The sequence below is a fragment of the Corythoichthys intestinalis genome, chromosome 19 (genome assembly GCF_030265065.1).
Source record: "Corythoichthys intestinalis isolate RoL2023-P3 chromosome 19, ASM3026506v1, whole genome shotgun sequence".
NCBI classification, from domain to species: Eukaryota; Metazoa; Chordata; class Actinopteri; order Syngnathiformes; family Syngnathidae; genus Corythoichthys; species Corythoichthys intestinalis.
This window is the reverse complement of record NC_080413.1, coordinates 6126185-6139163: the sequence shown is the minus strand read 5'-3', so window position 1 is coordinate 6139163 and position 12979 is coordinate 6126185. Positions and strand designations below refer to the sequence as shown.

Here is a 12979-nt window from a genome sequence, read left to right as displayed (position 1 = left end):
GAAGCCGCGCCTCTTTCTTTAAATAACACCAAGTCACGTGACAGGCTGACCAGTCCAAACTTCCGGGATTCGTCTTGTCAACAAACACAAGTCAACACTTCAGCGTCCTCTTATATTCTCACCTTTTATCGACATGAAGGCGCCGCTCGCCTGTTTTTTTCTACTTTTGTGCGCCGCGGGACAGCTGAAGGCGGCTCCCCCAAGAAGAGGAGCTGAACCTGGGAACGCAGGTGAGTTTTGAGACCTTCCCGGAGGAGAAGTTTCCGCTGGAACTGTAGAACTTTGATGCCAATGTCAAGGCTGATATGCAAATACGTGCAGCTCCACTCTCCCAAATCATATTTAAAAAGCTAATAAATGCAGTTTAGTTGAATTCACATACGACTAATTGTACCAAAGACGTGTAGCAGTCAATAAAACTTTGAAATAGTCATGTTTCTCAGGTAGTTGGTTTTCTTATTTTAAAAAAAATAATTGTTTGTTGTAATAACATACTCGTGATTCTAAACAAGGGAAGCTAGTGGACAACCTGTAATTAATAATATTATGCCAAACCTTTTCAATAAATTTAATAAGAGATGTAAGTGAGTTATGTAATTGTGACGTTGGCAATTTAAAACATGCCAAAATCAGTTTTGCCACATGGCAAAATCCATTTTGCCACATGGCAAATAAAATGCCACATGGCAAATACCACATTTGGTTCTCGACCCTGCTGCTTTTTTTCTCACTGCATTTGAAAGTTAGTTTGTTTACCGTTGTTGTTTTTTTGTAAAATGAAACTCAGTTCAATTCAATCAGTTAATATAAACATCTTTTATGTGAAAGATGTTGTAGAATGTATAATGTAGGGCTGTCCCAAACGACTAATTTTCTCCCGATTAGTCAGCTGACTATTTTTACGATTAGTCGACTAATCTAATAATTTTTTTGTAATTTTTTTTTTTTTTTTTACTAATTTAGCAATGAAAATTTTTGTTGACGCTTATCAATTCACCAAAACATTTTGGAACACTTTAATTCTTTTTTTAAAGTACAAATAAACACGTAAGTAAATAACAATAATATATCACAAATAAACAATGAGTTCAAATATTGATAGCATTTACTAGTGCAAAAGAATGGAATGTAAACAGATTCAGAACACTGACTTCGCCTTTAATCAGATTTTTCATAAAGGGTGTCATTTTAGAGCTATTCTTAGTGTAGAATCTCAATTCTGAAGTATGTGGGATTAACTCCAGAAATAGTTATTTATATGACGAACATTACATGCTTTTATTTTGAAATGTTCACCGGAAATACATTCGCTAAACACCTAACTTAAACTTTACACTCCGCAAAAAAAAGAACTTTTTGTCATTGCATGTGGTGTCAGTAATAGATTTTTTTTTTTTTCGTTTGCAAAGCAGGCGATTTTTCATGTTTGTAATGTCACCTTTTAACCGCAAGTTTGCGTTTTGGAGAAGACTGCCAATGTTTTATAGCAGGCTAAAGTAGGTTGCATTTTTTCCCCATTCATCTCAATGTAGCAATGCTAACGTTTACAGTGTTTAATATAGATGTGTTTTCTTATTTTGTATGTCTGAACTTTAATTCTACAGTGTGTTGATGAGAGAAAGGAACTGGAGTCTCATATGCCATCAGCACGCCCGCACCAAAGTATGCATGCACGCGCAGCTGTGAAAATTACCGCCCTCATTTTTATTTAGCGTGCGCTAAATGGACTCATTGCATATCGCGTCAGGCTTAGCAACTTCAATAAAACATGTCGTTAGTTAGTTAGATGGACTTACACCTGTCGTCTTCGAAAATTACAACTGGGTGACAGCGTAGGTGTTCATTCACGGCCGACGTGCAGGCAAGCTTGGCATTGAAGAGACGGGACACAGCAGTGTACCCTCCTTCTTTTCTTTGAAATAAGTCAATGTTTTGGACACTGGTGCGCTTTTTTGGCTTTGTGCCGCTTTCCCGCTTGCATACCGAGCGTCCGACATTCTGAACTTTCCACACATATATTTTTTTAACCCTTCATTAACCGTCGACGGGATGTTGTGCTCGTCGGCGGATTTACGTCATTGATGACGTCAACTACGGCGACTAGTCAGGACATCTGTAGTATAATGTAATAACATGTAGACCATGAAAAGTGCCAACTGACTGACCTATAAAGAGTTAAAATGTCCTATTAGAGTGCTTTGTCTTTTATTATGTAACCTTTATTGTGAAGTATTCTTTTGCCAGGAAGGTTCTGGCACATCACTGACCTTCATTTGGACCCCACCTACCACCTGGCACCGGACCCCACCAAAGTATGTTTTTCCTCCAAAGGGGAGCCCACCTCACGTGCCGGTCCGTTTGGGGATTTCCTGTGCGACTCGCCGTACAGTCTCATCCAGTCAGCCTTCGAGCACATGAGCACGCTCGTACAACCCGACGACTTCATCATTTGGACCGGGTACCATCGAACTGCTTTTTTTATTTTTATTTTTTTGTGTGTATTCATGATTTATTTTGCTTGACTACCGCAGAGATAGTCCTCCTCACGTTCCAGTGGATGAACTTTCCACATCAATGGTGATCCAAGTGATGAGCAATATGACTCAAAGCATCTTGAAATACTTCCCAAACATCACCGTCTTTCCCGCTGTGGGAAATCATGACTACTGGCCGCAGGTAGCCAAAACGTAGGGTTTAAATTCTAATGTTCTGTTTTTTTTTTCTTTTTTTCAAATTTTAATTTATTTATTAAATCTATGTTTAATTTAAAAAATCAAAACAGTAAATATTTTTTATTTAAAAATGTAAATTTAATGTTTATTTTAAAAATATTTTGAATAAAACAAGGAAGAAAAAATACCCACTAAATATATTTTCATTTTAAAAAAATCTATTTAATATCGTTACAATTATTTTCCTATATATATATCTATAAATATCTTTTTATCTACGATATTTGTTTAAAAAAATATTTTAAATAAAATAAACTAGGAATAAAAAAATAATATATATATTTCTCATTTGAAAAACAGGAACTATTCCCTAATTTCTCAAGGCCGTGAAGAAACGAGCAGATTATTTTTGTAATTATACCAGGAAATAACGCGATTTAAGCACAAAAACAAAAAAATCCTGTGTTACCCCCAGTGATTTATAAACCTCGCGGGCCACAAGGCTTTTTCTGCCCACCTGGCAGGTTAAATCAATGCTACAGAAAAAGTATACATATTTTAAGAAAGTGCAATAGTGAAATCTTGTGGTCAATATGTGAAGAAACCTGACACGACTCTCTGCCATTGCACTGAAATTGCATTGTATTTGTTTGTTTGCTAAAACTGTGCCATTTTCTAAGAGTCCACATTTAAGTATTATTAATTATCGTAATTTTCGGACTCATGCATGTGACTATATGCCGCCACCCACCAAATTTGACACGAAAACGACATTTGTTCATAGATAAGCCGCACAGGACTATAAGCCGCAGCCGTCCTAATTGTATTATGGGATATTTACACCAAAAGATATGAACCGGTAACACTTTACTTGACAGCGGCATTTTACGACTGTCATGAGACCAAATGAACCGCCATGACGCTTTGAACCAATTGGCTGCAAAGCTTCATTGCTTCAAGAAGCTTCATTTGTCCATCACGGCTCCCTTAGGGGAGACGGTCCACCTCTGCTGCCACCTACTGTCAACACTGTTTTCGTCCAACATGCCTCCTAACATGCATTGCAGCATGACAGATGTAAATACAAATCAAAATTCATGTTCTGTGCTAATTATTTATCAGTTACTGTTGCAGTTGTTTCATTCATTGCTAGTTATGGTATTTGGTAAGACTTTATTTGACAGCAGCGCCATAAGACTGTCATTAGACAATCATAATTATGTCATGACAATATCATGAGCATTATTGAATGCTTATAACAGATGTCATGAGACCAAATGAACCACCATGAAGCTTTGAACCAATTGGCTGCAAAGCTTCATTGCTTCAACAAGCTTCATTTTGCCGTCACTGCTCCCTAGGGGGAGACAGTCAACCTCTGCTGCCACCTACTGTCAAAACTGTTGTTGTCCAACATGCCTCCTAACATGCAATGCAGCACGACAGATGTAAATACAAATCAAAATTTATGTTCTGTGCTAATTATTTATCAGTTACTGTTGCAGTTGTTTCATTCATTGCTAGTTATGGTATTTGGTAAGACTATTTGACAGCAGCGTCATAAGACTGTCATTAGACAATCATAATTATGACGTGATACTGTCATAAGCATTATTGAATGGTTATAACAGATGTCATGAGACCAAATGAACCACCATGAATTCATTTGAATTGAATTCATTCATTCAACCACAATTCATTGCTTCAAGAAGCTGCATTTTTCCGTCACTGCTCCCATTGGGGAGACAGTCAACCTCTGCTGACACCTACTGTCAACACTGTTGTTGTCCAACATGCCTCCTAACATGCATTGCAACGCGACAGATGTAAATATAAATCAAAATTAATGTTCTGTGCTAGTTATTTACGTTACTGTTGCAGTTGTTTCATCCATTGCTAGTTATGGTATTTGGTAAAACTTTATTCGAGAGCATCGCCATAAGACTGTCATTAGACAATCATAATGATGACATGACACTGTCATGAGCATTAATGAATGCTTATAACAGATGTCATCTAGTGCTATCCGGCAAATGATCTAACTTTTGAATGGATGTTAAAGATCCAAGCTCAGTGATATAATTTGCCAGATGACACTTGAGGACATCTGTCATATGCATTCAGTTATGCCCATGATAGTGTCATGTCATATTTATGACGGTCTTATGACAGCCTTATGACACCGCTTTCAAATAAAGTGTTACCCATTAACCCAAATAAATAAACAAATAAGTCGCACTGGACTATCAGCCGCAGGATTCAAAATGAGGGGGAAAAAGTAACGGCTTATAGTCTGAAAATTACGGTAGTGGCTTATTGTATTGATTTCAAAATTGCTGTCAAAATTTGTGGTTTTCACTTCCACCATACTGTGCAAATTTTCGGGGGAAACCCTGTAATTGGTATAAAATTTTAAATGCAGCTGTATGTACATGTCATCAGGATCAAATGCCGACATCCACCAATGACATCTACAAGGCTGCCGCCCGTCTGTGGAAACCTTGGTTGGAGGACGACGCATTGAAAACCCTCTCACAAGGTTGCCTATGTGTATTTTTTTTTCAGTCTTTTTAGATCATTCAGCTGAGTTTCGTCACAGCAATATTGTTTTTACTGATGTCCACAGGAGGCTTCTACACCCAGCTGGTTGGTGCAGGCCTTCGAGTAATAAGCGTGAACAGCATCCTCTACTACGGTCCCGACAAAGCCACCGCCAACATGAGCGATCCGGCGGGACAATTCGAGTGGTTGGAAGACACGCTAAAGAAGGCGGACGCTAACATAGAGAAGGTCCAACTTCATCATTAATCATCATCAGGGCGTGTTATCAACATCATGATCCGTCGAACAGGTTATGGTCATCTCTCACGTTCCGGTGGGATACCTGGCTTTCCTCCCGCACGTGACTGCCATCCGCGAAGAGCATAACGAGAGGCTAATCACCATCTATAGGCGATACAGTCACGTGATTGCAGGACACTTCTATGGACACACTCATAAAGACAGTGTCATGGTTCTTCTAAACGAAGGTAAGAACAAGAGCAACAAGTGAATATTAATAGTGTTGGTAATTAAAACAAAGACTATAAAGCTCTCTTTTGAGTCATTTGAAGTAGTGCTGCAAAGATAAATCGATTAAATTGAGTAATTCAATTAGAAAACAGCGGATCAAATTTTGCTGCTTTGAGTATTCGTTTAATGAGAGTGGCCTTGTAATGGTTTGTTTTAAAAGTGTTTGCATTTAGTTTTATTGATTTGAGTGGATACACTGCCCTCTAGTGGCAACAGTGAAGGTGACATAACTCATTTACCATGGCTGAATTCAGCTGCTCCCTGTTAAGACCAACATAAGCTTATATGTTTTTTGTGGATTCATAATTTAGTTTATAGGTATATTTAGTAGGGCTGTCAAATTTAATTTTTCAAATTAATCACGTTGAAATATTTGACGCAATTAATGCATGGACGGAATGACCAGTTCATGCGTTGCATCAAACAGTTTACAATGACGTTGTTTTAGCACATTGAGACCGAAAAGGGAGAGGGGACACAGGCGTTCATTGGACTGCGCCTTTTATTTGGCTTAAGCTATGGCAGCCACTACTAACAGTCATGGTTGCCCAACTTCCCATCATGCATTTGGGCGGAGCAAGAGACGGTCTTTTTCTTCACACGCCTAATTGAACACAACGCAACGCAGAACATACTGTATACCATTTGCAGCCACTACTGACAGTCATAGTTGCCCAACTTCCCATCATGCATTTGGGCGGAGCAAGAGACGGTCTTTTTCTTAACACGCCTAATTGAACACAACGCAACGCAGAACATACTGTATACCATTTGCAGCCACTACTGACAGTCATGGTTGCCCAACTTCCCATCATGCATTTGGGCGGAGCAAGAGACGGTCTTTTTCTTAACACGCCTAATTGAACACAACGCAACGCAGAACATACTGTATACCATTTGCAGCCACTACTGACAGTCATGGTTGCCCAACTTCCCATCATGCATTTGGGCAAAACAGTTAAGTCGCTACAGTATCGTTTAGTGCAAGCACAACAAAAATAGTATTCCTATCTCTCAAAAAAATAATGTTCACAAAAAGAAAAGCGCTCAATGCAAAGAGAACTGGCATTCCCAATTAAATAGCTATGCAAAATACACATAAATGTTAATAATGTTAATGCCATCTTGTTGATTTATTGTTGTAATAAACAAATACAGTACTTATGTACAGTATTTTGAATGTTTATGTCCGTCTTGTGTCTTATCTTTCCATTCCAACAATAATTTAAAGAAAAATATGGCATATTTTAGAGATGGTTTGAATCGCGATTAATTACGATTAATTAATTTTTAAGCTGTGATTAACTCAATTAAAATTTTTAATCGTTTGACAGCCCTAATATTTAGCTGTTTTTTTTTTTTTGTGATAAGACGATTTGTGAAGCTTATTGTGAAAAAAGTTAGCATTTTATAGCATTTAAGCTAGCAGACTTAAGCTATGCAAGTTAGCCAGCTGTTCTTTTGTTGTATTTAGATCCTCATTTATTTAATTTTTAAATAACGTTTGAGGCTAAGCTCAGGTATTTTAATTCATTTTTAAATGAAAGTGCAGTCCTGCATGGTTTGAAGAAACTCGGTAATTTCTTTTATGTTGGCATCTTAACATCTCCTAAAATTTATTCTGCAACGCATTAAATGTTCCTAATCCAATTAATCGATGATTTGAACTAACTAGTTGATAGACTACTAAAATAATCGATAGCTGTAGCCCTAATTTGAAGAAAATGAAAGAAAATTAGGGGCCTCGAGGTTTAGCCTTGTGGCATCCCATGCTGTTTTTGCCTCTGAATTTTATTTATTTTTTTTTAAAATTTTGTAGGTGAACCTGTGAATTCTCTGTTCGTATCACCGGCGGTAACACCCATCAAAGACGTTTCGGAGCTATACTCCAACAACCCGGCGGTCCGTTTGTATTTCTACGACAAAAAAGACTACGGTATTTTGGTAAGTTGCACCATTTCAATGCTACGATACATAATTGTTTATAATCATAATTTAGGTCAGTTTTCATTTAAAAAACAACAACATCATCATCATTTAAACTTGTACGACTAGCTGTGAATGCTCATCTTTCAGTGCCAATGACGGCGCTAGACGTCCAATTCCTTTGGACTGGGAAGGGGACGAATGAACAAAGGTCCAAAGGAATCGGATGTCTAGCTCCGTCAATAACATCTAAGAAGTAAAACGAGCCCCTTTTAAAGGTAGAAATTCAAAACAGCAATCTCGTTTCCAAATATAAAAGCAAGCTTATTTTTCTCATATGAAGGACATCTGGCAGTATTTCCTCAACCTGACCGAGGCTAACCTCAAGCAACGAGCCGATTGGACGCTGGAATACGTGATGACAGACGCGTTCAACCTGCCTGATCTGCGACCGTTAAGTCTGATCCAGTTGGGTCTGAACATGTGGATGTCCTCCAAAGTTTTCAACACGTACTTTGCTCACTACACGGTCAGCTACGACGATAGGCCGCCGTGCGAAGATGTGTGTAAGAAACTTCAGCTGTGCTCCTTGTTCTTCTTGGATAAGACGTCCTATTCCAAGTGTTTAGCGAATGGCTTCGATCTCGCTAGTGAACATCTTTGATGTTTTATTTAATTTTAGTTGAGTTTCAAAGATCAAATCCAAGGTGCTTGAGAGCACCAAAATCTATCTTCAGCTCACTCTCGAATTCTTTTTTTTATTATTATTGCTTCAGCCGTTGATTTTCCAAAATGAAATTTGGTAGAAATGTTAATAATTAGTTGGCCCACTAAAGCCTTTTAAAAATAGACAAGGGAAATCTGCCATTTTGGTTTGAAGCAACCATTTTTTGGGATAGAAATTCTAGCTTACTTTGTTTTAAAAATTCAGCCCCTTAAACCACTTAGCTACATGTAATTTGGTAGGCATGCCTATTATGAATAGAGCCACAAAAAACTCTCAATAAGCCATGCCTAAAAATATACAAGAAGTCTGCCACTGTGTATGAAGCGACCATGTTTGAGTATTTTTTGTGACAGAAATTTGTGCTTTCTTTAATTTAAAAATTCAGCCCCTCAAACCACTTAAACCTGGCAACATTAAATTTGGAACCACTTAAACCTAGCAACATTAAATGTGGCAGATGTCTTTCATAAGTAGACCCACAAAAAAGTTTCAATAAGCCATGCCTAAAAATATACAGGAAGTCTGCCATTTTTGTTCGAAGCATACATGTTTGGGTCGTTTTTGAGACAGACATTCAGCGTATCTTTGATTGAAAAATTCAGACCCTGAAACCAGTTACTTAGTAACATAAAATTTGGCAGACGTGTCTACAAAAATTCAGCCCTATAAACCAGTTAAACATGGAAACATGAAATTTTTATGACACGTCTATGGCTTATTAACACTTTTTTTGTGGGTCTACCCACAAAAAAAGTTAATAAGCAATGCCTAAAAATGTACAGGAAGTCTGCCATTTTGTTTTGAAGCGACCATTTTTGGGTAATTTTTGTGACAGAAATTGTAGTTTTCTTTGATTTAAAAATTCAGCCCCTGAAACTAGTTAAACCTAGCAACATGAAATTTGGCAGACATATCCATCATAAGTAGACCCACAAAACATTCTCAATAAGCCATGCCTAAAATATACAGGAAGTCTGCCATTTTGTTTTGAAGTGACCATTTTTGGGTAATTTTTGTGACAGAAATTCCGAGTTTTCTTTGATTTAAAAATTCAGCCCCTGAAACTAGCTAAACCTAGCAACATGAAATTTGGCAGACATATCCATCATAAGTAGACCCGCATAAAGTCTCAATAAGCCATGCCTAAAAATATACAGGAAGTGTGCCATTTTGTTTTTAAGTGACCATTTTGGGTAATTTTTGTGACAGAAATTTGAGGTTTCTTTGATTTAAAAATTCAGCCCCTGAAACTACTTAAACCTACCAACATGAAATTTGGCAGACATATGTATCATAAGTAGACCCACAAAAAAATCTCAATAAGCCATGCATAAAAATATACAGGAAGTCTGCCATTTTGTTTGAAGCTTACATGTTTGGGTCATGTTTGAGACAGAGATTCAGCATATCTTTGATTTAAAAATTCAGCCCCTGAAACTACTTAAACCTAGCAACATGAAATTTGGCAGACATATGTATCATAAGTAGACCCACAAAAAAATCTCAATAAGCCATGCATAAAAATATACAGGAAGTCTGCCATTTTGTTTGAAGCTTACATGTTTGGGTCATGTTTGAGACAGAGATTCAGCATGTCTTTGATTTAAAAATTCAGACCCTTAAACCAGTTACACTTAGCAACATAAACTTTGGCGGACGTGTCTACCATAGGTAGACCCACAAAAAAGTCCCAATAAGCCATGCCTAAATATATACAGGAAGTCTGCCATTTTTGTTTGAAGCGTACATGTTTGGGTCATTTTTGAGACAGATTCTGTGAATCTTTAATTTAAAAATTCAGCCCCTGAAACCAGTGACACCTAGCATTATGAAATTTTGCGGAGATCGCTATCAAAGTTAGACCCACAAAAAAAGTCTCCATGCTTGAATACACACAGCAAGTTGACCATTTTTAGTTGAAGACAACATTTTTGATTCATTTTAGCCCATTTTGCAGGGGTCCTTCAACTTGTCATGGGACATTGCACGTACCCTAAACAGAATAGGGTTATTCTGATTGCTGGAGCATAAAAATGCACAACGGAGGTGAATGGTGAAGTTTTTGTTTTATGTTGGTCTAATATTTTGGCTTGTTTTTGTGCGTATGATTCCACAATAAATTATCTTTGTCCAATGTTTTTCAAAGACTATTGTCAGGATTTGCATGCCTACACGAGCGCAGGAAGTGAATATAATGCCGCGTTTGTCTGTTAAAAGTTGTGCGGGTGGAAAAAAAAAAGAGCAGCAAGTGACCTCATTTGACTTGCCCCCCCTTAGCCCCCTTTTGCCCCCTGCCAGCTTCTCCTGCTTTGAATGTTCTCAGCCTCATTCCAGCACTATTGTGTGCCCCACTCCCCACCTTGCTCCACTTTCCCTCCCCCTCCTTGCATCTCCAGTTTAAAACGTCCGCTCCCTTCATGTGTAACTTCCAAAAAGACCCCAAAGAAGGTCCAAAAAGTGTCAGAAGACGAAGAAAAAAAGAAGTTAAGATGAATGATGAATGGTGAGAAACTCACCTCTTTACCCCCAAGTTTACTCCCCTCCCACCCGCCTTCATCCTTCAATCCCTTCGCTCGCCTGGTTGGGACGTAACCGTGGTAACGGAATACTGGCGGGTGAGCGTGGCCTGTTGCCCGGGCGTCCGTTGCCATGGTAACGTCAGACAAGCTTTGTTGTGCGCAAACAAAGCTTGTCTCTCCTTCTCTGAACACTTTTTGAGTGAAAAGTTTCTCCCGAATACATTTCCAACTGCAGAAAAAGATGGTAAACATCATTCAGATGAAGAATCTGCTGGTAAAAAAAAAAGTGCCTTGTTCGTCCTAATAAACTGAATTGGATATATTAAATTGATTAATTTGCTAGTCTTGAAACAAAAATGACCAAAGCAGTTGAAACAAAAATGACCAAAGCGGTTCAATTTTGAAAAAGTAGGGGACTCAAGGTTGATCCAAGTGGTATTGTCAACTAGTGCCATAGCATCCACGGTATGAAAATGTATCTTTAACTGTCTGGCATGGTGGAAACTTGGCTTGATCTGTCCAAAAACACGTCAAAATGGAGAAAACATTCATTTTCCGAGCTGCTTATCCTCACGAGGGTGCTGGAGCCAATCCCAGCTAACTATGGGCACAAGGAGACAAACGGCTATTCACACACAATTCAGAGTGTTCAATCAGCCTACCACGCATGTTTTGGGGACGTGGGGGGAATCCGGAGCACCTGGAGAAAACCCACACAGGCAGGGGGAGAACATGCAAACTCAAATCAGAACGGTGAGGCGGATGTGCTAACCACTCTGCTAGCTTGCCGTGGAGAGAACAGCATAGGAATGAATGTGAAAAATATACTGGGTTTTCATTGTCCTGTATAGCTGTTTGACAGAATAGGAATCTTGAGTCTCCTTATTGTCTGAACAGTTTTATTTTTTTAACTCACCCATGCCAAAGCAGGACTCTTCCTATGGTTAAAGAAGGACTCCCTCATATAACATGGTACACATCTCATAAACAATGAGATTTTTTAACGTTTTCATTCTAAGTTTGCCAAATCAATTATATTAAAAGTAAACTAATGAAAAATTACTGCTGTAATTTCATTATTAGCTTGCTATGATCCAAGGTTTTGGACAGGCGTGCTACTAGTGTGTAGCCACTGAGTACACATCTGATGTTGCTCACAGTGGTCCTCAGTATGCTCATGGAGCTTGTGTTTACGCTCAGACACATAAAAAATTAGAGGGAACATGCATCTGTCCATCCATCCATCCGCTTAATCTGGGGTATGGTCGTGGGGGCAGCAGCTTTAGCAGGGAAGCCCAGACTTCCCTCTCCCCAGCCACTTCAACCAGCTCCTCCGGCGGGATTCCTAGGCGTTCCCAGGCCAGCCGAGAGACTCTACAATTTTGTCTCTGGTGTCCTTCGACAGCTCTTTGGTCTTGGCCATAGTGGAGTTTGGAGTGTGACTGACTGACGTTGTGGACAGGTGTATTTTATACCGATAATGAGTTAAAACAGGTGCCAATGAGTGGAGCCTCGTTAGACCTAGATAGACCTCGTTAGAAGAAGTTAGATCTCTTTTACTCAAAATCTCTCGATACATGGCCCCATTCATTCTTTCTTTTAAACAGGTCGGTCGTCCTGGTCCCTTTGCAGAAAAACAGCCCCGAAGAATGATGTTTCCACCCCCATGCTTCACAGTGGGTATGGTTTTCTTCGGATGCAATTCAGTATTCTTTCTCCTCCAAACACGAGAACCTGTGTTTCTACCAAAAAGTTCTATTTTGGTTTCGTCTGACCATAACACATTCTCCCAGTCCTCTTCTGGATCATCCAAATGCTCTCTAGCGAACTTTCAACTCCTTCCACAGATTTTCTATGGGGTGGAGATCTGGAGACTGGCTAGGCAACTCCAGGACCTTGAAATGCTTCTTACGAAGCCACTCCTTTTTTGCCCTGGCTGTGTGTTTGGGATCATTGTCATGCTGAAAGACCGAGCCACGTTTCATCTTCAATGCCCTTGCTGATGGAGATTTTCACTCAAAATCTCTCGATAAATGGCCCCAGTCATTCTTTCCTTTACACAG

At 38.9% G+C, this 12979-nt stretch overlaps 1 protein-coding gene across 1 annotated transcript; it reads left to right on the top strand.

Moving 5' to 3' along the window:
* The first annotated feature begins 62 nt into the window (after positions 1–62).
* Positions 63–12688, top strand: smpdl3a (sphingomyelin phosphodiesterase acid like 3A). Its single transcript, XM_057822021.1, has 8 exons — positions 63–230; positions 2245–2458; positions 2532–2676; positions 5115–5211; positions 5299–5462; positions 5524–5701; positions 7564–7688; positions 8014–12688. The coding sequence occupies exons 1-8, from the start codon at positions 134–136 to the stop codon at positions 8332–8334; spliced, it is 1341 nt and encodes a 446-aa protein (XP_057678004.1). The 5' UTR covers positions 63–133; the 3' UTR covers positions 8335–12688.
* Positions 12689–12979: the final 291 nt, after the last annotated feature.